The sequence below is a fragment of the Lissotriton vulgaris genome, chromosome 5 (assembly GCF_964263255.1).
Source record: "Lissotriton vulgaris chromosome 5, aLisVul1.2, whole genome shotgun sequence".
Taxonomy (NCBI): Eukaryota; Metazoa; Chordata; class Amphibia; order Caudata; family Salamandridae; genus Lissotriton; species Lissotriton vulgaris.
In genome coordinates, this window is record NC_141693.1 from 1,464,911,400 (window position 1) to 1,464,937,276 (window position 25,877).

Sequence of the window (25,877 nt, forward strand, 5' to 3'; positions counted from 1 at the left end):
CCTTCAGCCTTCCATCCATCCATTCACCCATCATTCATCCACTCACCTTTTCTGTGCCTCTCTCATGGGGGGGATCAGTATCTCTCTGCGTCGTCTTCCTTCTTCTTTCCCACTCATGGGAGGGCATCTCTGTGCCTCCCTGCTGGGGGCGGGGGACGTGTCACGGGACCCACAGCTCCGGGTGTGCAACATCCATTGAACTCACAGGGCTACACTACAGTCACCCCCCCCCCCCCCCCACCAGCTCCCCCCAGCTCGTGTATGTGAGCCCGGCTGTAACAGCTTCAGGGACACACACACAGTCACACCCAAGTACTTGACAGGTCTTTAAAAGACCTTTTACTTGTTAATGAGGCGTTGATGTTTTTCACACCTCGGTGTTAATTAGGCCTCCACCGTGAGCACCCTCAGCCCAATGCCAGGAACTGCACTCTGCAGAATCTGCGACCCCCTACCCAGGACTCCACGACCCCCCTGGGGGTCGCGCCCCACAGATTGAAGACCGCTGCACTAGATTGACCGGTAGTTGCGCACACATATACAGGCACACACACATAGGGACGCACACATCCCCAGACACAGATGCTTTCACATACACAGGAAAAGCACACACACATACACACACACAGATGCTTTCACATACACAGGCAAACACACAGATACGCACACACACACTGATGCACACACACACTGATGCACACACACACAGATGCACACACATACACAAGCACAACACTGAGCTTTGATGTTCGCTACAGAGATGTTTTCCAATTACTGAAAACTGGTTGAATACTCGTTACAATCAACAAGTAGAAACCCTTAGTGCACAATTTGCACCACAGCTGGGATTCCGTCTTGGATGCAAATTTCTTTTGCAGCACATCGGGATGTCGTACGCCTAAGATGGAACGGAGAAGGGGGTTGTCTCTGCGTCTAAAATGCAGTGGGCAGCCCTGCGCCTGAGGGAGAGAGTAACCCGTTCTGTGTCCGGGATGTCGAAAGGAGCACTGTGAGAGGGCGTGTTTAAGTGTCTTTTGCATGCCGTTCTTGATTTACATGTAACAGTTAAATTAACAGGACACATCTTTAATCTATACCAAAACCAACAAGAATTAGTTCACAAAGGAAATTCATACGCTGACAGCGGGCGTTTGCGTTCTTCTGTTTGCTTTGTTTTTTTTGTGTGTGATCTAAGAACCAAGTCCAATTCTAATTTTGAAATAAACCCAGGCCCAATCGACAACAACCCCCTTACTGTTTTCAGGGACAGTTAAATGAAATCCAATTGGCTATTTCACAAAAAAACAGAGCTTTGATGTTCGTTACAGAGATGTTTTCCAATTACTGAAAACTGGTTGAATACTCGTTACAAAAAAAAATAAGGGACAAGAATGGCAGAGAAAGAAAGAGGAGAAGAAGAGTGATGGCATGGTAATGCGGGGTTGAAGGAGAGGGACTGCAGAGGCATTCACTCTTCTAAGAGTGCATGCTGAAAGATATACTGTGTAACAACCGAAGTAAAAGGGCCAGTCCTCACAGGAGGTTACAAATGAAGAAGAGGCGGTACTAAGGAGGGACTACAAAGCCTATTAACGAATCAGAAGCCAGCATTTAAGAAGGACAATGACAAATATGGACGGAGTGTGGGCGGGGCTTCTGTTCCATACAGCATGCCGCAGAGCAGCGCATGCGCTGCCCAGGCTCGACCTAAAAACTTGCAGCAACCACCTACTTCAGACAACACCAGGCAACCACACAAATTTATCCAGACTACAATAAGCATCGACACAGTCTTGTACAAACAAAAAATCCATAATCCCTTACGACAATCTAATTGGTCACACGCATGTGCGCAGAAACAAGACAGTACTGTACACCGTGTAGTAGCAAAATAGCTCTTAAACAAAAATAACCTGAGCACCTGTTGGACAGTCTTTGAAACTAAACGGGCCAGCCTATATCCGGGTGGCAGCCTGCTTTATGTGTTGCGGTGGATAGGGAGAATTTGACACCATAAGAAATTAATGTTCGTGGCTTTGCATGTGTGAATGGCTGAGGGCAGAGTGAGACCGGAGCGTTCGAGAGCATGCCTCTGTGGCTTAAACGCATGCAGTAACTTTTTCCTGCCAGCAGTGGCAGTAGAGGGTTCCTTTTTTCTAAATATTTGCAAAACTCATAGCCTGTTCTATGAGGGGATGTGCTAGTTTATCCGTCACAATATATTTGTTTTAACTAAGTAAATCTTAAAAGAATTGATAAATATATATAATATATACCATTAAAATCAAATGAGAATATTTCATTGATATAGTCGGACTTTCCATTCTCAATTTCATATGTAAGCTATATCAACCATGATTTCCATATAAACACATTTTGATTTTTGTCACTTGGCTATAGACCGCCCTTAACTTAGTTTGTTCCCTATGTATAGCAGGTGCAATAGTAATATATAGGGGTCCCCTTTTTTCTAAATATTTGCAAAACTCATAGCCTGTTCTATGAGGGGATGTGCTAGTTTATCCGTCACAATATATTTGTTTTAACTAAGTAAATCTTAAAAGAATTGATAAATATATATAATATATACCAATAAAATCAAATAAGAATATTTCATTGTTTGAGATTATCTATATATAGTTGGACTTTCCATTCTCAATTTCATATGTAAGCTATATCAACCATGATTTCCATATAAACGCATTTTGATTTTTGTCACTTGGCTATAGACCGCCCTTAACTTAGAAGAGGAGCTGGACGCAGGCGGATGCTGGTAAGTATTTAAAAAATATATATTGTTCCCTCCCCACCTGTCCCTCTTCCACAGCACTAGCTGCTACTGTATCCCAAGCGCAGTACAAAATGCAGTGGGCCCAAATGCTTTTGGCTGGAACGCGTTGTTTGTACAATAAATGTTTGTGCTACCATCCTTAACTTCCTGATGTGGGTTGGATTGGATATATATATATATATATAGCCACTTCATTGTTGAGGCAGAGGTAGAAGTGCTGTGCCTGTTAGAAAGTCTCCTCATGTATTACACACACCTTTGTGCCACAGTAGGCACCTCATATCAAAGTAGAGCTCCTGGTACATTTTCTTTGCTCATAAACTACTGACTGGGCCATCCAGCTCTTCAGAGACACGTCTAACCCACAAGTCATACGCCTAGGTCATTTACACATCTTCTTAGCTTTACATACTAGTGTATGCAGAGTCCTTCAGATCCCCAGCTAACAGCAGGTTTTTAACACCCAAGCATCCCAGCCTTCGTAAAGCACATGTTGCCACACTCCCTTCGAAGGAGGTTACACATATTAGGAATCCAAGACCAGGCCACATACCAGTCATCTGTGCTCACTCCCCTTGTGTAGGTTGGTCCCTCTAGCTCTCTGATTCCTGGAAAGACGTTTTCATGCTGAATTATGATGGTCTTGATGAGCTCGTTGACGTGGGCCTGGCTGGAAACTTGGTCCTGCTCCTCAGGAACAGACATGAGAGTAGGCCCGAAGCAGATTGCCAGGTTGTAGGGGTCCATCATGTTCTCCTCACTGTACTGAGATAAACTGCAGAAGAAAACAGAAGGATTAGGGAGGAAAAATTCAATATGGATCACTTTAACAAACTTGTGTCATCACTTTGGTTTGAGTGGACGGAAAACATAACTAAACTAGAACAGTAACATTTACTTAATAGTTTTTCAAGTGCTCTATGCTACTTTTTAGTAATTTATAAGAACACTGGAGATACAAAGTAGGCAATGCACAAGAAGGAATAGGAACAGTGAAACCAGATCATGACAAAATTAGCTTTTAGTCCTATCGGTGTTTTTGAAGGGAACAATTATCAAGCACAGTAAGGGGTTCCCCAAACGTATAACTAATAGAATAGAGATCTAACTACTATGACGGAAAATGCTTGGGATTGAGAGGACTAAACCCCACCAACACTACTTACCTGAAAGCCTATATATAAGTGGTGTTGGTAGGTCTTGGTATAGGTGAACCCTCAACAAGCGGTCAACAATGCTGCCCTCCAGAGATATAATCCAGTGTGCACTGATCTACATACAGGTGAATGGTTAGCCTTCTAACACAAACAGTATAAAAATGATCAGTACTCAAAAGAACATTTAAATCATTGTTGGTATCTATGTAAAGGTGAATTATTGTGATAAGAAAACATTCTGGTTTCATTTAGACACTTAATTTATGGTCACATGCACCAGCACAGGAGAAGCCCAATCCAGTTATCTGGAGACCAGAAATCTGGCCACGTCTAAGTGAAGAGATGGGAACGGTTGAAATAGGTGACCGTGTAAAATTCTGAAATGGGATTTGTTCGGCATTGCTCACCTTATGTGGACTATGCAATTTCTATTGACTTCTACTGTGAATTTGTCCAAAAACTGAAACACTTGGACGTAAGCCAGTCTGGTGTGCCCCATTCTGAAAGAAGAAAGGCATAAGCCAGTCTCTTGATTTTGACTAGGATTGCTTTTGCTTTGAGACTGACTGCATGTCAGATTCCTTGCTGCATCTGATTGAGCCTTATGCTTTATCCTGATTCTGATTTACCACGCACGCTGATTAACTTCTGTGGGATACATTGCCTCATATGTTATATGTTCTGGAGGTTAACCCTGTATTTGGTCCTGCCCAGGTGCTTTATCTTCAATTGCCTTAGAAGGTAGCGTCAGCACTTGCAAGACATTTTAGGCAAGACATACAACTGTTTTTTAGCAATCGCAAATGGAAAAGCAGGCTGTTTGCGACCGCTAAAAAGCTTTCAGCATGTACTAAGTCTATTTTGCGAATCGGTAAGCTATTACCGATTCGCAAAATAGGGTTTACGCCAATGGTGTCCCTTCCTGATAGCGAGTCGCAGGGGCAATAATGGATGTTTTGCACCTGGAATACTGTCACAAAACATTCATATTTTACCAACTCTGTGAAGGAAGTGGTAACCCATTCGCAAATGGGAGCAGGCCCCCAAGGGACCCCTTCCCATTTGTGAATGTGGGCACCACATTTTTTTAAGAGCAGGCAGTGGTCCCATGGACCACGGCCTGCCTACTCTTAAAAAATGAAAAGGAAACTTTTCCTTTTTCTTTTTTAAATACATCCCGTTTTCCTTTAAGGAAAATTGGTTCATTGAAAAAAAGCAACTACAAAAAACAATTGCTTTATTTATAAAGCAATCACAGACGTGGTCTGCCGACCCCAGCCTGCCACCATCCCTGTGAGTACAGGCCATTCCCAATGGGTCGCAAATTGTGACCTGCCTCATGAAAATTGATGAGGCAAGTCAAATTGCGACCCCATTGGGAATCGCTAAATGTGTGAGATATTAGTACATTTAATTTTGCGAGTCCCTAATTGCAAGTCGCAAAAAAAAAAATCACAATTAGAGACTTGCAAAATTAAATGGTTGTACATCTGGCCCTATGTTTACTTTCAGTGGCTTAGAGACCACCCACTGCTTACCACTGGATGGCTTTATTTTTCACTCTAATTTCCTTGCTTTTCTTTGTTCTTTGCGTACCTGCTTAACTTCCCCTTCATGTTTGTCCCTCCCCTGGAGCACGGCCCAGTTACTGCTTCCTTGGGGAGTGTCCTTTGACTGTGTGAGCTATCTATTTAATTTTTATTGAAGCATTTCATGCGAGTGCATGCAGGGTGACCAACTGCCCAAGGACCTAGGTAACAATTGATCAAATACTGGTGTGTTCAGTCTTTCCATGGTATATAGTTGTTAAATAAAATTATACAAACATTACCTCTGGTTAGCCATGCTGTTTTTTCTGGTAAAAAAAAGTATGATTTGTATTTCTCTGTCAGCGTCTGATCAGGTGCATTCACCTAGCACAACTTCAGAGAGGGCCCGTCTTAAAAAGCCTTGCATGAATTATTTAGATATTTTAAAAAAAATCCTGCTCCATGCAGAAAGTGCTGGAGGTGTTTTATGGGAAGCTAAATGTCTGACACCGAAAAGAGAATACACTGCATACAATTAATGTTTCTCAGTGACAGTGAACAGGAAGCTGGGTTTAAAAGCAGCGGGGTGGGGTGGGGGTCACCCATCCCTTAAACTTTGTTGTTATCATTGAGTGGCAGGGCAATGGATTGCTGCGTAGACACAGTGAGTGAACCACTGTGTTCACTAAATTTTATTTTATTGGTCCCACTGACTTTAATTCCAAGCAGATGTGTCCTGTTCCACAATATATTGAACAATAAATGTGGCTTGGGTAACCGATGCATTCACGAGGGCTAGTGTCAGCTGTACCACTACTTTCTGGGACGCGAAACAAATCTTTCACCAGGAATTATGCATTTGAGATGTGTATTAAAAAGGCAAAAGATTGTCAGTTATTTGGAAAACCGTATGAATTCACGATTTTCACAGTCATGCTGCAGGACGGAAAGAAGATTAAAGTGGATTATATGACATCACAGTGCAATTTAACAAATGTGAACCTCTTACATCTGATTAGTGATATTGCGCTGCTGCTGCAGTGCAGTTTAGGCACTCATTTCCGCTAACTAATGGTGCGTACAGAATAGTGTGCAAAATAAACTACAATTAAAGTATTATCACCAGTGTGCTTCTGGCCCCCACCGAGCTCATGTCTCGCTCTCTGGTCAATGCCCCCACAACTTGTTGCTCACGTTCATAGGCGTGCTTCTTTATCCCTAGCTCTCCTTAGGTTTCCCTCTACCATTCACGTGCTGCTGCCGCCGCTCGCCACCCCACCCGGGCTCTGTTAACGCTGGTTTTATTTTTAAAAGCACAACGCTGGGTTGCGTCATTGTGCTTATTATTTCACTATTGCTTTTTTCTATATTCCTTTCCGTCATACTGTGCAGCCTGTATTGATGATGTACCCAAAAAGACATTGGTAGACCCAATAAGTCTCTAAGGCGAGACCTATTGGCTTTGCCAATGCTTGTTTTTGGAATGTGTGGGGACATATCTTGATAATTCTGTTTTAGGGTGGATTGAAGCTGGGGGGAGGGCAAAGGGGAGGTGGGTTTCTGAACCGGATACGTGGATGCTAATTTCCTTACCGTTTCTTTTCGTGTTGGGCAGCAGACGTGGATCTGGGCAATTTTATCTCGATGTATGAGTCAATGACCAGATCAGCCCAATAATGACGGGGCCCCTGGTGGAGTGGCAGGTGGGTGGCAGGCCCGTGCCTGGCGTAGGACAATGGCCTGCGAAAGCTGCAGGCTACCAGAAGCTGACAGGCAAATGACGCTCAGGGGTGTTGGTGTTGCGCTCCCTGGTCAATTTCCAGGACGCAACTTCCTTCAATTTCAGTTTATTCCGTGGCCCAAGGCCAGGATTGGAATCAAAAATCATCGGCCCGGGCACACCAAAAACAGTGGCCCACATTTGTGAAATGCCTTTCCGCAAAACACTGCTTCAGCGTAGTTTTATGAAAAGAAAGGGGGTTGGGAGCATGTTCTATTAACTTTAATTAGATTAGAAAAATAAAATACACAGATTAGTTCGCACTGCTGAGCCACTCATGAATGCAAGTGAGCTCACTTCTGCTCAGGCCCTCTGCCCCAGCTCAATCAGTATACATTAATTGGGCGGCCCAGCCAGAGAAAGAAGTGATACCTCCGCCCATCAGCTTCTAGAAAGGCTACTAAGGCAACCAACGGGCCGCTGGCAGCATCCTAAGAGCACTGACAGCCCCAGGCTGGCCAAAAAAGCAGCCACAGCTACCGGCCCTTCAGCCATTTCCGGAGTAAAAAACACCACATTATACATTCAGAAATAAAAAACTGAAAGGCGTCACAAATGTGTCAGGCTTTTTTTCTTAACCAGTTAATATCTTCCAGATTCGGATAAGATTAACCCTCTTTACAGACACCATAAGGAAAAGGGCTCGGGAAAGGACAGACACACAGACACACACAGACACACACAGACACACACAGACACACACACACACACGCACACACACGCACACACACACGCACGCACACACACACACGCACCTATAGGAGCCCAATTTTCCTATGGTCAAGCCTTATGTACTAGTCAACAGGTATTTGCCCAACACCACCAGCACAGGGAGGGAAGAGTGAACGTGAATAATCAGCGTATAAATGATGGCACCATCCGGTTATGTGTTCAATACATTCCGCAGGTCATAACCGTATAGGAACTAAATAAGTCCTTCTGATGTGCTTAGTCTCAACACTGGAATCCATATCATTGGTCCCTGGTGTGAGACATCACAAAAACCGCCAAGCCTTGCAGGAGCAGAGATGGATTTTGCAGATATTCCAGATTCTTTAGTTATGATTGTTGGCTGAGCCACAATCTGAGATGTGAACGCGTACACTTTTTTTTGTCAGTTTCCAGTTAAGGTGGAAACGAACAGGAATTTGCAAGTAGGAAAGAAGAAAAAAAACAAGCACTGGCAAAGAGAAAATGTCTTGCCTTTAAGACCTACTGGCTTTGTCATTGGCTTTTGGCCATGACGTACAGCCTCCATGAGGATGTGGAGAATGGTTAAATAAGAAAATAAAAAGGCTATGACGCGGCCAGGTGTGTCATTTTGAAGGTGTGTACGCCACGTATGTGCGCCTACAAAATGACCCAGCCGCTTACTTTACTTTTTTTTTTACCAATCTGAGTTCGATAGGCAAAAAAAGAAACAAGCATTTGCAATGCAATAGGTCTCGCATTAGGAAAGTGAGAGCTATTGGTATTGTAAATGACACTTTTTTTTAAATATGTGTTGGCTTTGAAAATATATAAATGAATAGCATTATTATTCAAAAAGCCAATAGCTTACACTTTCCTAATGCGAGTCCTATTGGCTATGGCAATGTTTGTTGATGGCAAGCAAGGACAGTGCTGTGCTGAGTGATGATGTGGTTGGGCTGAGTGATGTGGTGGTGTATTAGAGTGATGTGGTGGTGTCTCCAGAGTGATGTGGTGGTGTCTCCAGAGTGATGTGGTGGTGTCTCCAGAGTGATGTGGTGGTGTCTCCAGAGTGATGTGGTGGTGTCTCCAGAGTGATGTGGTGGTGTCTCCAGAGTGATGCGGTGGTGTCTCCAGAGTGATGCGGTGGTGTCTCCAGAGTGATGCGGTGGTGTCTCCAGAGTGATGCGGTGGTGTCTCCAGAGTGATACGGTGGTGTCTCCAGAGTGATGCGGTGGTGTCTCCAGAGTGATGCGGTGGTGCCCCCGAGTGATGCGGTGGTGCCCCCGAGTGATGCGGTGGTGCCCCCGAGTGATGCGGTGGTGCCCCCGAGTGATGCGGTGGTGCCCCCAGAGTGATGCGGTGGTGCCCCCCGAGTGATGCGGTGGTGCCCCCCGAGTGATGCGGTGGTGCCCCCCCGAGTGATGCGGTGGTGCCCCCCGAGTGATGCGGTGGTGCCCCCCGAGTGATGCGGTGGTGCCCCCCGAGTGATGCGGTGGTGCCCCCCGAGTGATGCGGTGGTGCCCCCCGAGTGATGCGGTGGTGCCCCCCGAGTGATGCGGTGGTGCCCCCGAGTGATGCGGTGGTGCCCCCGAGTGATGCGGTGGTGCCCCCGAGTGATGCGGTGGTGCCCCCGAGTGATGCGGTGGTGCCCCCGAGTGATGCGGTGGTGCCCCCGAGTGATGCGGTGGTGCCCCCGAGTGATGCGGTGGTGCCCCCGAGTGATGCGGTGGTGCCCCCGAGTGATGCGGTGGTGCCCCCGAGTGATGCGGTGGTGCCCCCGAGTGATGCGGTGGTGTCCCAGAGTGATGCGGTGGTGTCCCCGAGTGATGCGGTGGTGTCCCCGAGTGATGCGGTGGTGTCCCCGAGTGATGTGGTGGTGTCCCCGAGTGATGTGGTGGTGTGCCCGAGTGATGTGGTGGTGTGCCCGAGTGATGTGGTGGTGTCCCCCGAGTGATGTGGTGGTGTCCCCCGAGTGATGTGGTGGTGTCCCCCGAGTGATGTGGTGGTGGAAAAGGTTGCTTTCATACTTAATAAATGAATGAGGGTCGAAGGCTTTCTGTATCTTTTAAGCAGCAAAAAAACAAGTGACATCTTTTAAAGGGGGCTGATTTATAAAAGGGGGTTATGGAATTAAAACTCAGGATGCATAATCTCCGCTGTTCTGATATGTCTTGAATGCAAACAGTTGCTGCATGCCCAAGTATTACGACCTCTGAAAATAACCTAATACGTCCGGGCAGCCTGGTAGCTTTCCAGCCTCTAGGGAGGAAAAGTGCTGCAAACAAAGCGTCTACAACACGGCAAATAAGACACATTGGATTTGAAAGTGTGAATTAGTTGGGGCTTTAAGGATTTGGGCATGGGGGGAACGAAGACATGAAAAGGAGGAAGGCAGACAGCTAGTTAGGGGCCTGGTGGAGCTGTTGGACAGAACTGAACTACGCCAAGGAAGAGACGGGTTGGATCGTGAAAGACCGTGTCTGCCAACAGCTGCAAGAGTACACTTTAATCCTTGCTGCTCAGAGCGAGAAAAGGTAGTTCGGCGAGCCGCACGCCTTTCTTTTCTTCTGCGTGACTTGGCCAACTGAGTTTTTTCAATATTATATGTTTTTTTTTAAGCAACGTGGCACGCTGGCAGAAGAAAAGAAAGGCGCGGACACCATTGTTGAAGATGAAGATGAAGTGATGCGTGCTGCGCTGCTTAAAAAAAACAAGTGCTTGTGTTTTTAGCTGATCCTATTTAGTTGGCAAGCAATTAACGAGGATCAGCTGAAAACTGAAGCGCTATTTAAAGAAAGAAATAAGTTTTCCCCCTCATGTAGAGTTTTTATATTGGGCGCTGCATACCTTACCCGCGTCTTGGGGAAGTTCACAGATCCTTACTTTTGCTCCTCCCCCTCGTTCTTCGCCAAGCTGCGGGCCTCAAAGTGACGAAGGCGGGTGTTGGGCAGGAGCACTGTGTGCAACCGGAGTTGAGGTAGTGACTTTGTGTGCTGCAGCCTGCTGAGGCAGAGGTTGTGAGGGCTGCCCAATTATTGAAAAAGACCCCCAAAAAAACGCAAACACTATAAAGCTGACACTGCGTCCAGTGAGGAAAAAAACAAGGGACACGAAAGGCATTGTTAGAGGAAGGATGGAGGTGGGAGGGGGAACAAGGGCGCCTGCAGATTTCTTGAACGTGAGGCTTACATGCAGCAGGGGAACGGGGGAAGCATATTTAAGTGAAAGCGCGGCATGGAGAGCTTTATAAAACAATACTTTAAGGTAAATACGGAGAGCCGCACATAAATAAAGCTGCGCTCGCCATGAAACTGAAAGTACAAGTTAAAAAAATATAGGCATTTGAAACCGTAATTGATTATTGAAGGAGACAGCTCGCTGGTGGTAGGTGAGATAGACAAGACCAAGAGGTGGGGATTAGTGAAGGAAACAGCTTGCTGGAGGTAGGTGAGAGACAAGACCGAGAGGTGGGGATTAGTGAAGGAAACAGTTCGCTGGAGGTAGGTGAGACAGACGAGACCGAGAGGAGGGGATTAGCGAAGGAGACAGCTCGAGCAAACGTTCCCGGGGAGCGGCAGCGGCTGGTCTTATCACAAGGAGGATCAAAAAACAAGCCTCTGGCATTGCTGTGGCGGGGGCGGGTCGGAAGCGCATTCCTTTGAAGTCTGATGGAGGAGCGGCAGCCTTTGAAGTCTGATGCGAGGCTCAGACAAATGGTGGTCTGTGACGGGGCTAATTTGTGCACGCGCATACATCACATGAACTGTGGCTAATCCGCCGTTTTGGCAGACTTTTCAGACCGCTTACTAGAAATCGCGACAAACAAGGATTGCTGAAGCAATGCCTTAGGTCGAGACCTAAAAATGGGGAAAAGAAAGCATGAGTGAAGATGCGAGTGGGGAAAGAAACAAAAGGCGACGAAGAAGAACGACGCGGGTGCGACACAAGGACAGAAGTAAAATTATAGCAGAAGTGAGGCGGAGAAATAACCGGTAGGAGCAACATGGAGAAAGTGAAGACAAAGCAAAAAGGTGACAGAGTGACACCGACTACAGAGGGAGAAAAGTACACGAGGGAAAAAGCTGGAAAACACATGCACTCTGGTGGAAAAAAAGTTGTTCTTGAAAATCAAGCAGTAAAAGAATAGAAGCCAGATAAACAAAAGAGATGGTAAAGAGGCTTCTCTCCATGGGAAGGGCAAACAGAAGACTGACAAGTTGGGACACGAATAAGAAGCAGACAAATGAGGCTGACAGAAAAGTATACCAATGATAAGCAATGGATGAATTCCAAGCCCTCTGTGTTCTTGACAAGTCCACAATGTGTCTTTCGCAACCAGAGAGCTGTGCTGTCTGGTAGTCGCGACCTGGAAAGGGCTCCGTTCATACCATAGTTAGCAGATACTTTCCCAGCAGTGGCCCAGAACTCGGTTTGCAGATTTTTTACATGCGGAATAAGAAAAAAAAAGTGTTATCACAGCTAACCGGTCTCACCATTCAATGATGTTTCCAGAGCTTTGGGCTTTGCCTTTACTTTTTGCTGATGCTGTTCTGCATGGGCAAAAATAAAATAAAAGCACAATGATGTATGCAAACATGTGTCATCGCACACACACATTTACGCGCCATGATGCTACGGCAGCTCCAATAATGATGTTAAGAATTACCATGGATGGGTGTGCTTAAGACACTCGCTTCGTGTCCCTAAGGTTTCAGAGTATGTAAATTCTGTTAGTGATGTTCAAATCAGTTGTTATTCAATAACTCATTCAACATGTTTTTTCAAAGTTTGAAAGCTTATTTAGTAAACATTGTTTCAGTACATTGCTTACTGTATTTTTTGTGGATAATAATTTGATTACTTTATGGACATTTGAACCTATGTTATTTTTTGTGAACATATTTTTTGTGAACATTACTGAAGCAATGTACTGAAACAATGTTTACTAAATAAGCTTTCAAACTTTGAAAAAACATGTTGAATGAGTTATTGAATAACAACTGATTTGAACATCACTAACAGAATTTACATACTCTGAAACCTTAGGGACACGAAGCGAGAGCTCCCGGTTCAGACCTAGTTTACACTAGGCCTCCAAGAAGCAGTTTAACTACAGTTGTGGGCTCAACTGACCCACTGGGTAGCTCCCAAAAATATAACGCTAATTTTTCAAAAAAGACTAACATTTTGATTAAAATAAAAGGAGTGCAGGCTAGACTCTTACATTGCAGTTTAACCACAGCCCGACACTAGGCCAGCACCCACATCACGAACGATAATGGCTTCTTTTCAAGAGATAGCAAACCTAACCTTGAACCAAGCAGAAATTAAGGTATATGGCACAGAGGAAGCAGCTTCCATCTACTCTTTAATTGAAGAAGTACGCACATTCAGCACGTCTAAAGGCACAACCACCCAGATGCTAAAACAACTTGAATACATCATGCGTAAGGAAGTTAACCAACGTTTACATGCAACAACTTTGATTGAGTACCACAAGGTGAAGAGAATTCCCAGGGGACTACGCATTGCGCTTAAACCCATGCTTTTCAAATTCAACAAGGCTTTCATCATCAAATGGCAAGCAATATTGAACAAATGTTCACTAGATCTCATATTGCTGATTATCGAGGAACTCTCACAAATACTCTTGGATTTAAAGGAAGATATCTTCAAATTACAACAAGAACTATCAAAAACTATCCCAGATGCAGACTGGACAAAAATTCTTGAAGACATCAACAATAAATTGGATGTCCATGCTAAGGAGGTTCATGATAGGAAGATTCGCAAATTTCGTAGAGATACGATAGATTATAAATTAGACGAGGTATATACATGGGCGGAGGCCTATGCACACAAAAGATTTTCCAGTAAAACACCTAGGAACACCTCATCGGAAGAAAGCGTGGCATTAGATGAGGATCTTTCATTACAAAGACCACCAGCACCCGTTTCAATGACGTCAGTAACATCACAAGCCACAAGGTCTGGTATCTCTCAGAATTTACAACCTTCTTTTTTGGCGGAGGGCCAATCAGCAATTCAACCACCGGACCAGTCTTTAGAATCAAGAACAGACGCACCCGCAGGGGACAAGGCACCAAAAAAAAACACGGAGACAGGACGACCACAGAGACAGGTCACAAGGAAACCAACTTGATAATCAACATCTCAAGTAGACAACTGACAACGGAAGAGGAGAAAGTTCTCAATAAAGGCACATCTTTTGTACCAACCTATGTATCAAACGGTTTGGAAACTGAAATAGCTCTCTTTAAATTTCTACGTAAATTGAGATTAAAATGGTTTTTCTCAACCACAATGAGGTTAGTTTCTGTGACATTCACCGAACATTAGGCATTGGTATTTAAAGCAGCATCACTTAACCGGATGTTGATGCCGGAAGTGATTCTGGAGTCAGAGGTCAGCGAACGCTAACAGAGAGAAGGTGAGGGCATCGCGCCGCCATGGCGCGTGCATAGTGAGCAACACAGGGAGTGGGAATGAGTGGAGGAATCATTTTTTTCCTTTACTCACTTTACATTAGGTTGAAGATTTAGCAGGGTTCTACCACCGGGGACGATAACTTTGAGAAACGTCAACGAATACGAAGGAACGGTAAGCACTGTTCACCACCGGCTTTTTAGCCATCATCAACTCATATGGGGTAGAAATAACGGGCGTCATTACATTTTTCTTAGACTTTGGATTCAGTAGCGGGTCACTGCCCGAGTTAACATCCGATCCTCAACACAGCGTGCCAGATCATAGGTAAGATAGCGATCCTTTTCCTAGCACTTACCATCATCTAGATAGCCTGACATCCACGCTTAACAAACGGTATATTACATTTGCAGAACTTGAACTGGATTCAGTAGGATCGGTTGACCTAATTCTAGGACTGTTTTGGAACATCTAACAGGTAGCTTTTGGCACTTAGCAAGTTTAGAGAGCCTTTCTTTGTTTATTTTGAAAACGTCACTTCCTCGGGTCACAAGGGTGTTTTTTAATCTCACATGATTTGAGAGGTCAATCTAGTGGGCATCACTTACAGTTTAAACTAACCACCCTTATCGGCTTGGCTCACAGTTCTATACACTACAAGCATAATTGCACATATGCATGTTGGATTGCACAATAAGAAGAGAGATGTAGTGTTAATTCTATTTTTTATCTTGTACATAAGGGTTCTCTTTGCAAAAGGAATACAACTGTTTTTCATTAACTTTGCAGTGCCTGAAATCAGACTGAAGTGCTTGACACTGTTTACAGAATTTGTTGCTACATTTGAAATTCCCCTGAAGAAGGGTCGAGTAGACCCGAAATGCATTGGGAAAAGTGTAATTTTGTTTACTGTATTTTTTGTGGATAATAATTTGATTACTTTATGGACATTTGAACCTATGTTATTTTTTGTGAACATATTTTTTGTGAACATTACAGAAGCAATGTACTGAAATAATGTTTACTAAATAAGCTTTCAAACTTTGAAAAAACATGTTGAATGAGTTATTGAATAACAACTGATTTGAACATCACTAACAGAATTTACATACTCTGAAACCTTAGGGACACGAAGCGAGAGCTCCCGGTTCAGACCTAGTTTACACTAGGCCTCCAAGAAGCAGTTTAACTACAGTTGTGGGCTCAACTGACCCACTGGGTAGCTCCCAAAAATATAACGCTAATTTTTCAAAAAAGACTAACATTTTGATTAAAATAAAAGGAGTGCAGGCTAGACTCTTACATTGTGCTTAAGACACAACAGCATGGCCATGTTTTTATTTACAGTTTTAAAGTAGTGGAGCTCCATCCTAGAATAGTAAAGAACAGAATCAAGAACAGACGCACCCGCAGGGGACAAGGCACCAAAAAAAACCACGGAGACAGGACGACCACAGAGACAGGTCACAAAGAAACCAACTTGATAATCAACATCTCAAGTAGACAACTGACAACGGAAGAGGAGAAAGTTCTCAATAAAGGCACATCTTTTGTACCAACCTATGTATCAAACGGTTTGGAAACTGAAATAGCTCTTTAAATTTCTACGTAAATTGAGATTAAAATGGTTTTTCTCAACCACAATGACGGATGGAACTACAAGGATTCAAGAAAAATTTAAACCTAAAAGTAAATTCATGTCCCCAATTTCACACAAAATTCTGGATAACTTTGAAACACTAGTCAAAAAGGACCTAGAAACCATCAAATATGCAATACCCAAAAAACAGAACTTATCCATTAAACAAAAGAGAATTTTGAATGACCTCAAACAAGATAAGTCGATTACATTCCAACCGGCAGACAAGGGAGGAGCGTTGGTGATGATGGACACCATTTTCTATGAAAGAAAAGTTGATATCCATGTTTTGGATTCTGAGACATACATACAATTGGAACAAGATCCTACTGATGAATTCAGTAAGATATTGGACACTATTATTGTACAAGGAGAAGATTCGGGGGTCATCAATAACAACACTGGTAGATACTTAAGGACTAGCACACCACAAGTACCACACATCTACATGATACCTAAGGTTCATAAGAGTATCACCGATCCACCGTTTAGACCCATCGTGGCAGGATGTGGTTCTATTCATGAACCTGTTGGCCGGTTCATTGATTTTCATTTACAACCCTTGGTTCAATCTTGGGAAACATACCTAAAAGACACGACAGACTGCTTATTGAAACTCCAACAAGTTAACAACCAGATTGAGGAAACCACATTACTTTGCACGATAGATGTCGTGGCACTCTATACTTCAATTGCACACACAGAGGGCCTGGAGGCCATAGAATGGAGACTGTTACAATCAGAGGTGGATCACTCTTTGGGGATTTTTTTGTTGGAACTTTTACACTTTTCTTTATATCACAGTTATTTTTCTTGGAAATCTGATTTCTTTTTGCAAAAGACAGGCACATCCATGGGTTTTTCGGGGGCGCCTGCATACGCTAACACTTTCATGGCCTACTTTGAGCAACGATTCATCTTATCAAACACCAGATGGACGGCGAACCTGATTTTGTTTCTACGTTTCATTGACGACATTCTGATAATTTGGCGAGGGACCAAGATGGAGTTGGAAGAACTCATCAGAGAATTAAATGAGTGTAACCCTAGAATACAGTTCACTCACAACATTCAAGAACAAAAAATACAGTTTCTGGACATCGAGATTTGCAAATCACCTGACGGCATCATAACCAACATCTACCGAAAACCTACTGATGTAAATAACGCGTTGCACTACACAAGTGCTCATCCTAAAAACCTAAAAGATCACCTACCCACCTCTCAATTCATAAGGATTAAAAGGATATCCTCAGATTCAACTAACAGTAACCACATGATTGAAGAACAGGTGGAAAGATACATCGCCAGGGGTTACCCAACAGAAGTACTAGAGACTTCAGTACAGAAGGTTTCCAGGATGGAAAGAAAAGACTTATTGAAAAAGACAGAGAAATCTGCTAATGATCGCATAGTCTTTGTCATGAAACACTCGACACAGTCAAAACGAATCAGACAGATTCTCAGGAAACGATGGGAAATTATAGCCCATGAACCCGACTTTGCCAACTTATTCAAAACACTTCCAATAATAGCACACACAAGAGCTAAAAATATCAGGGAAATATTGAAATCTCCTTCAAATCATTCAATGGACAATCACAAAGGAATGAGAAAGTGTTACAATTGTGGACAGTGTAACAATGTATCTACGGATAAAGAATTCAAGCATCCCCACAGTGGTAAAGCTATACAACTGAAATACAGTGGTGACTGTAATACAGTGGGGGTAATCTACGCTATCACATGCCCTTGTGGATTAACCTATGTGGGAAGAACTTCCCGAAAAGTCAAAACTCGAATTATCGAGCACAAGAGTACCATACGGAATATGTCAACAACATCCTGCCTTGCAACACACTGGACGAAATCCAGTCACTCAATACCTCAACTTCGATATACTATTCTAGAAGTGGTAGAAAAACACAAGGGAGTAGATCACAATGTAGCCTTGGCACGCAGAGAGACATTTTGGATCAAAATGCTCGGTACACTCACACCAGGTGGGCTCAATGATCAGTGTGAAATGGTTTTCTTTCTATAAAGTACATGAACGGTAACATATAACCTTAAGCATCATTACCATACATCATAACATGCATTGAATAATATGATTGCATTTCAATTCGCAAATATGTTTTTCTTTTTGTACAGGATTGACACTACAACCGACCGCGTTTAACTTTTATAACGATCTTTTCACGTTTCATGGTGCACATTGAATCTAAAAAACAGCTCTTGCATGCCTTTATTTTTATTTTTGTCGCACACATTTTCCTTTTATTTTAAGTAACATATCACTGATTTAAAAACGAGAGGCGCGGAATACTTCACAAGTTGCGCGTTGATGATTAAATGTAGAATTTACCATACTTTTTGCATGAGCTGTTTACCACTTTCACTTTCATTTGAGGTCTTTAGATAAGGTTTCATCAACCCGGTAAGATTACTTAGAAATTAGGTTAGTTTCTGTGACATTCACCGAACGTTAGGCATTGGTATTTAAAGCAGCATCACTTAACCGGATGTTGATGCCGGAAGTGATTCTGGAGTCAGAGGTCAGCGAACGCTAACAGAGAGAAGGTGAGGGCATCGCGCCGCCATGGCGCGTGCATAGTGAGCAACACAGGGAGTGGGAATGAGTGGAGGAATCATTTTTTTCCTTTACTCACTTTACATTAGGTTGAAGATTTAGCAGGGTTCTACCACCGGGGACGATAACTTTGAGAAACGTCAACGAATACGAAGGAACGGTAAGCACTGTTCACCACCGGCTTTTTAGCCATCATCAACTCATATGGGGTAGAAATAACGGGCGTCATTACATTTTTCTTAGACTTTGGATTCAGTAGCGGGTCACTGCCCGAGTTAACATCCGATCCTCAACACAGCGTGCCAGATCATAGGTAAGATAGCGATCCTTTTCCTAGCACTTACCATCATCTAGATAGCCTGACATCCACGCTTAACAAACGGTATATTACATTTGCAGAACTTGAACTGGATTCAGTAGGATCGGTTGACCTAATTCTAGGACTGTTTTGGAACATCTAACAGGTAGCTTTTGGCACTTAGCAAGTTTAGAGAGCCTTTCTTTGTTTATTTTGAAAACGTCACTTCCTCGGGTCACAAGGGTGTTTTTTAATCTCACATGATTTGAGAGGTCAATCTAGTGGGCATCACTTACAGTTTAAACTAACCACCCTTATCGGCTTGGCTCACAGTTCTATACACTACAAGCATAATTGCACATATGCATGTTGGATTGCACAATAAGAAGAGAGATGTAGTGTTAATTCTATTTTTTATCTTGTACATAAGGGTTCTCTTTGCAAAAGGAATACAACTGTTTTTCATTAACTTTGCAGTGCCTGAAATCAGACTGAAGTGCTTGACACTGTTTACAGAATTTGTTGCTACATTTGAAATTCCCCTGAAGAAGGGTCGAGTAGACCCGAAATGCATTGGGAAAAGTGTAATTTTGTTTACTGTATTTTTTGTGGATAATAATTTGATTACTTTATGGACATTTGAACCTATGTTATTTTTTGTGAACATATTTTTTGTGAACATTACAGAAGCAATGTACTGAAATAATGTTTACTAAATAAGCTTTCAAACTTTGAAAAAACATGTTGAATGAGTTATTGAATAACAACTGATTTGAACATCACTAACAGAATTTACATACTCTGAAACCTTAGGGACACGAAGCGAGAGCTCCCGGTTCAGACCTAGTTTACACTAGGCCTCCAAGAAGCAGTTTAACTACAGTTGTGGGCTCAACTGACCCACTGGGTAGCTCCCAAAAATATAACGCTAATTTTTCAAAAAAGACTAACATTTTGATTAAAATAAAAGGAGTGCAGGCTAGACTCTTACATTGTGCTTAAGACACAACAGCATGGCCATGTTTTTATTTACAGTTTTAAAGTAGTGGAGCTCCATCCTAGAATAGTAAAGAACAGAATCAAGAACAGACGCACCCGCAGGGGACAAGGCACCAAAAAAAACCACGGAGACAGGACGACCACAGAGACAGGTCACAAAGAAACCAACTTGATAATCAACATCTCAAGTAGACAACTGACAACGGAAGAGGAGAAAGTTCTCAATAAAGGCACATCTTTTGTACCAACCTATGTATCAAACGGTTTGGAAACTGAAATAGCTCTTTAAATTTCTACGTAAATTGAGATTAAAATGGTTTTTCTCAACCACAATGACGGATGGAACTACAAGGATTCAAGAAAAATTTAAACCTAAAAGTAAATTCATGTCCCCAATTTCACACAAAATTCTGGATAACTTTGAAACACTAGTCAAAAAGGACCTAGAAACCATCAAATATGCAATACCCAAAAAACAGAACTTATCCATTAAACAAAAGAGAATTTTGAATGACCTCAAACAAGATAAGTCGATTACATTCCAACCGGCAGACAAGGGAGGAGCGTTGGTGATGATGGACACCATTTTCTATGAAAGAAAAGTTGATATCCATGTTTTGGATTCTGAGACATACATACAATTGGAACAAGATCCTACTGATGAATTCAGTAAGATATTGGACACTATTATTGTACAAGGAGAAGATTCGGGGGTCATCAATAACAACACTGGTAGATACTTAAGGACTAGCACACCACAAGTACCACACATCTACATGATACCTAAGGTTCATAAGAGTATCACCGATCCACCGTTTAGACCCATCGTGGCAGGATGTGGTTCTATTCATGAACCTGTTGGCCGGTTCATTGATTTTCATTTACAACCCTTGGTTCAATCTTGGGAAACATACCTAAAAGACACGACAGACTGCTTATTGAAACTCCAACAAGTTAACAACCAGATTGAGGAAACCACATTACTTTGCACGATAGATGTCGTGGCACTCTATACTTCAATTGCACACACAGAGGGCCTGGAGGCCATAGAATGGAGACTGTTACAATCAGAGGTGGATCACTCTTTGGGGATTTTTTTGTTGGAACTTTTACACTTTTCTTTATATCACAGTTATTTTTCTTGGAAATCTGATTTCTTTTTGCAAAAGACAGGCACATCCATGGGTTTTTCGGGGGCGCCTGCATACGCTAACACTTTCATGGCCTACTTTGAGCAACGATTCATCTTATCAAACACCAGATGGACGGCGAACCTGATTTTGTTTCTACGTTTCATTGACGACATTCTGATAATTTGGCGAGGGACCAAGATGGAGTTGGAAGAACTCATCAGAGAATTAAATGAGTGTAACCCTAGAATACAGTTCACTCACAACATTCAAGAACAAAAAATACAGTTTCTGGACATCGAGATTTGCAAATCACCTGACGGCATCATAACCAACATCTACCGAAAACCTACTGATGTAAATAACGCGTTGCACTACACAAGTGCTCATCCTAAAAACCTAAAAGATCACCTACCCACCTCTCAATTCATAAGGATTAAAAGGATATCCTCAGATTCAACTAACAGTAACCACATGATTGAAGAACAGGTGGAAAGATACATCGCCAGGGGTTACCCAACAGAAGTACTAGAGACTTCAGTACAGAAGGTTTCCAGGATGGAAAGAAAAGACTTATTGAAAAAGACAGAGAAATCTGCTAATGATCGCATAGTCTTTGTCATGAAACACTCGACACAGTCAAAACGAATCAGACAGATTCTCAGGAAACGATGGGAAATTATAGCCCATGAACCCGACTTTGCCAACTTATTCAAAACACTTCCAATAATAGCACACACAAGAGCTAAAAATATCAGGGAAATATTGAAATCTCCTTCAAATCATTCAATGGACAATCACAAAGGAATGAGAAAGTGTTACAATTGTGGACAGTGTAACAATGTATCTACGGATAAAGAATTCAAGCATCCCCACAGTGGTAAAGCTATACAACTGAAATACAGTGGTGACTGTAATACAGTGGGGGTAATCTACGCTATCACATGCCCTTGTGGATTAACCTATGTGGGAAGAACTTCCCGAAAAGTCAAAACTCGAATTATCGAGCACAAGAGTACCATACGGAATATGTCAACAACATCCTGCCTTGCAACACACTGGACGAAATCCAGTCACTCAATACCTCAACTTCGATATACTATTCTAGAAGTGGTAGAAAAACACAAGGGAGTAGATCACAATGTAGCCTTGGCACGCAGAGAGACATTTTGGATCAAAATGCTCGGTACACTCACACCAGGTGGGCTCAATGATCAGTGTGAAATGGTTTTCTTTCTATAAAGTACATGAACGGTAACATATAACCTTAAGCATCATTACCATACATCATAACATGCATTGAATAATATGATTGCATTTCAATTCGCAAATATGTTTTTCTTTTTGTACAGGATTGACACTACAACCGACCGCGTTTAACTTTTATAACGATCTTTTCACGTTTCATGGTGCACATTGAATCTAAAAAACAGCTCTTGCATGCCTTTATTTTTATTTTTGTCGCACACATTTTCCTTTTATTTTAAGTAACATATCACTGATTTAAAAACGAGAGGCGCGGAATACTTCACAAGTTGCGCGTTGATGATTAAATGTAGAATTTACCATACTTTTTGCATGAGCTGTTTACCACTTTCACTTTCATTTGAGGTCTTTAGATAAGGTTTCATCAACCCGGTAAGATTACTTAGAAATTAGGTTAGTTTCTGTGACATTCACCGAACGTTAGGCATTGGTATTTAAAGCAGCATCACTTAACCGGATGTTGATGCCGGAAGTGATTCTGGAGTCAGAGGTCAGCGAACGCTAACAGAGAGAAGGTGAGGGCATCGCGCTGCCATGGCGCGTGCATAGTGAGCAACACAGGGAGTGGGAATGAGTGGAGGAATCATTTTTTTCCTTTACTCACTTTACATTAGGTTGAAGATTTAGCAGGGTTCTACCACCGGGGACGATAACTTTGAGAAACGTCAACGAATACGAAGGAACGGTAAGCACTGTTCACCACCGGCTTTTTAGCCATCATCAACTCATATGGGGTAGAAATAACGGGCGTCATTACATTTTTCTTAGACTTTGGATTCAGTAGCGGGTCACTGCCCGAGTTAACATCCGATCCTCAACACAGCGTGCCAGATCATAGGTAAGATAGCGATCCTTTTCCTAGCACTTACCATCATCTAGATAGCCTGACATCCACGCTTAACAAACGGTATATTACATTTGCAGAACTTGAACTGGATTCAGTAGGATCGGTTGACCTAATTCTAGGACTGTTTTGGAACATCTAACAGGTAGCTTTTGGCACTTAGCGAGTTTAGAGAGCCGTTCTTTGTTTATTTTGAAAACGTCACTTCCTCGGGTCACAAGGGTGTTTTTTAATCTCACATGATTTGAGAGGTCAATCTAGTGGGCATCACTTACAGTTTAAACTAACCACCCATATCGGCTTGGCTCACAGTTCTATACACTACAAGCATAATTGCACATATGCATGTTGGATTGCACAATAAGAAGAGAGATGTAGTGTTAATTCTATTTTTTATCTTGTACATAAGGGTTCTCATTGCAAAAGGAATACAACTGTTTTTCATTAACTTTGCAGTGCCTGAAATCGGACTGAAGTGCTTGACACTGTTTACAGAATTTGTTGCTACATTTGAAATTCCCCTGAAGAAGGGTCGAGTAGACCCGAAATGCATTGGGAAAAGTGTAATTTTGTTTACTGTATTTTTTGTGGATAATAATTTGATTACTTTATGGACATTTGAACCTATGTTATTTTTTGTGAACATATTTTTTGTGAACATTACTGAAGCAATGTACTGAAACAATGTTTACTAAATAAGCTTTCAAACTTTGAAAAAACATGTTGAATGAGTTATTGAATAACAACTGATTTGAACATCACTAACAGAATTTACATACTCTGAAACCTTAGGGACACGAAGCGAGAGCTCCCGGTTCAGACCTAGTTTACACTAGGCCTCCAAGAAGCAGTTTAACTACAGTTGTGGGCTCAACTGACCCACTGGGTAGCTCCCAAAAATATAACGCTAATTTTTCAAAAAAGACTAACATTTTGATTAAAATAAAAGGAGTGCAGGCTAGACTCTTACATTGTGCTTAAGACACAACAGCATGGCCATGTTTTTATTTACAGTTTTAAAGTAGTGGAGCTCCATCCTAGAATAGTAAAGAAAAAAGAATAGAAAAAGTGTGCCAGATAAAAAAGGCAGCTTCGCAGCAAAAAGGATTGGGAAGTGGATACAATGGTTTAGTTTGAGGGTGGGTAGGGAGGGAGAAAGCAGGGAGTGGGGTAAGAGTAATCAGGGATTTGACTGGGGAAGCACCACACTAGGGAGAAAGGAAGAACATGTGCACTACACTGGAGTGCTGAAAAAAAAGAGAAAAACATTTCCTTAATTTAACTAAGTCATCCAATTCAAATGATGGGTAAAGAAAATAGTCTCTAGGGATGAGACAAGCTAGAATAGGAAGGAAAGCCACTGAATGAGACGCAAGCAAATGAGATTGACAGGAAAGCCAATCAGAGGTCTAACTCAAAGCCCACTATACATATTGGCATTATCTACAATAGGTATTCAACAACAGAAAAATAAATCTATGTGGTGTCAAAAAGGGGACATCATATTTTTATGGAACATTGACAAAATCTGTATTCACTTTGAAAACTGCATGGAAATTGGCAGATTTCCTTTTTAATACCCCATCCTTGATGTCACTACGGTTACAAAGCACCAACAAAAAGGAAAATGCTACTTACCAGTATGCATCTGTTCTTGACATGTAGAGCTGCAGAATCACACACTGTTGCATTAGATCACCATCTGGTGGTGGGCCCGGATGATTACACTTTGTTGTTGTCTTGGAAGAGTCTTTGTCTGCTGGATGACTCCTCCCTTAGACTGTAGTGCACATGGGCATCAACTACATCTTCAGATTGTTTTTGCCATTAGGCAAACGATGGAGTTGTACGAGTACATATAGAGATGACCATGTGCTGTGTATCTAAATAAGATACCACTGGAACAGACACAGGTAGCCGGGGAGGAGGGTGGGCGTGTGTAGTTCTGCAGCCCTACATGCCAAGAACAGATGAATACTGGTAAGTAGCATTTTCCGTTCGAGGCAGATGGGCTGCAGACCACACACTGTTGCCTAGATTGCACAGCACTTTCTCTCTTAGTGGCGGCCACCTGCATCTGTTGCAGTAGTTTGAAATAATGTTTTTAGTGCAGCCTGGCCCACACTTGCTTGTTGTTTTGCCTGCACATCTACACAGTAGTGTTTTTTAAATGTGTGCGTAGTAGACCATGTAGCTGCTTTACACATATCTAATGGTATGTTTCCTAAGAATGCCATAGATGCTCCTAATTTACGGGTAGAATTAGCCCTAGGAGGAATGGATAACATGTGTTTTGCTTTTTGGTAGCAAATTTGAATATACTTAACAATCCATCTGGCAATGCCTGATTTAGAAATAGGATTGCCTTTATGTGGAGGTGAAAAGAACACAAACAGTTGTTTAGTTTTACGAAAACGTTTTGTCCTATCAATGTAGTAGAAAAGCGCTTTGTTTACATCTAGTGTGTGTAGCGCTCGTTCTGCAACCGTTTGCGGTTGTGGAAAAAATACTGGCAACTCAATTGATTGGTTGAGATGTAACGGTGAAATGACCTTTGGCAGAAACTTTAAGATTTGTTTTAAGAACCACTTTATTGTGATAAAGTTGTATAAATGGTTCTTGAATTGTTAATGTCTGGATCTCACTTACTCTTCTTAGTGAGGTAACTGCTACTAGAAAAGCAACTTTCCATGTAAGAAACTGTAATTCAC

At 42.4% G+C, this 25,877-nt stretch overlaps 1 protein-coding gene across 2 annotated transcripts in view; it reads right to left on the bottom strand.

Annotated features, from left to right (window-relative positions):
- Positions 1 to 25,877, bottom strand: part of SRGAP2 (SLIT-ROBO Rho GTPase activating protein 2) — a 539,260-nt gene that overhangs the window by 31,615 nt on the left and 481,768 nt on the right. For both annotated transcript variants that reach the window (XM_086923416.1, XM_086923417.1), the window contains one exon: positions 3,345 to 3,566. In XM_086923416.1, the coding sequence (XP_086779542.1) occupies positions 3,345 to 3,566 (222 nt within the window). The remainder of the gene's footprint in view (positions 1 to 3,344; positions 3,567 to 25,877) is intronic.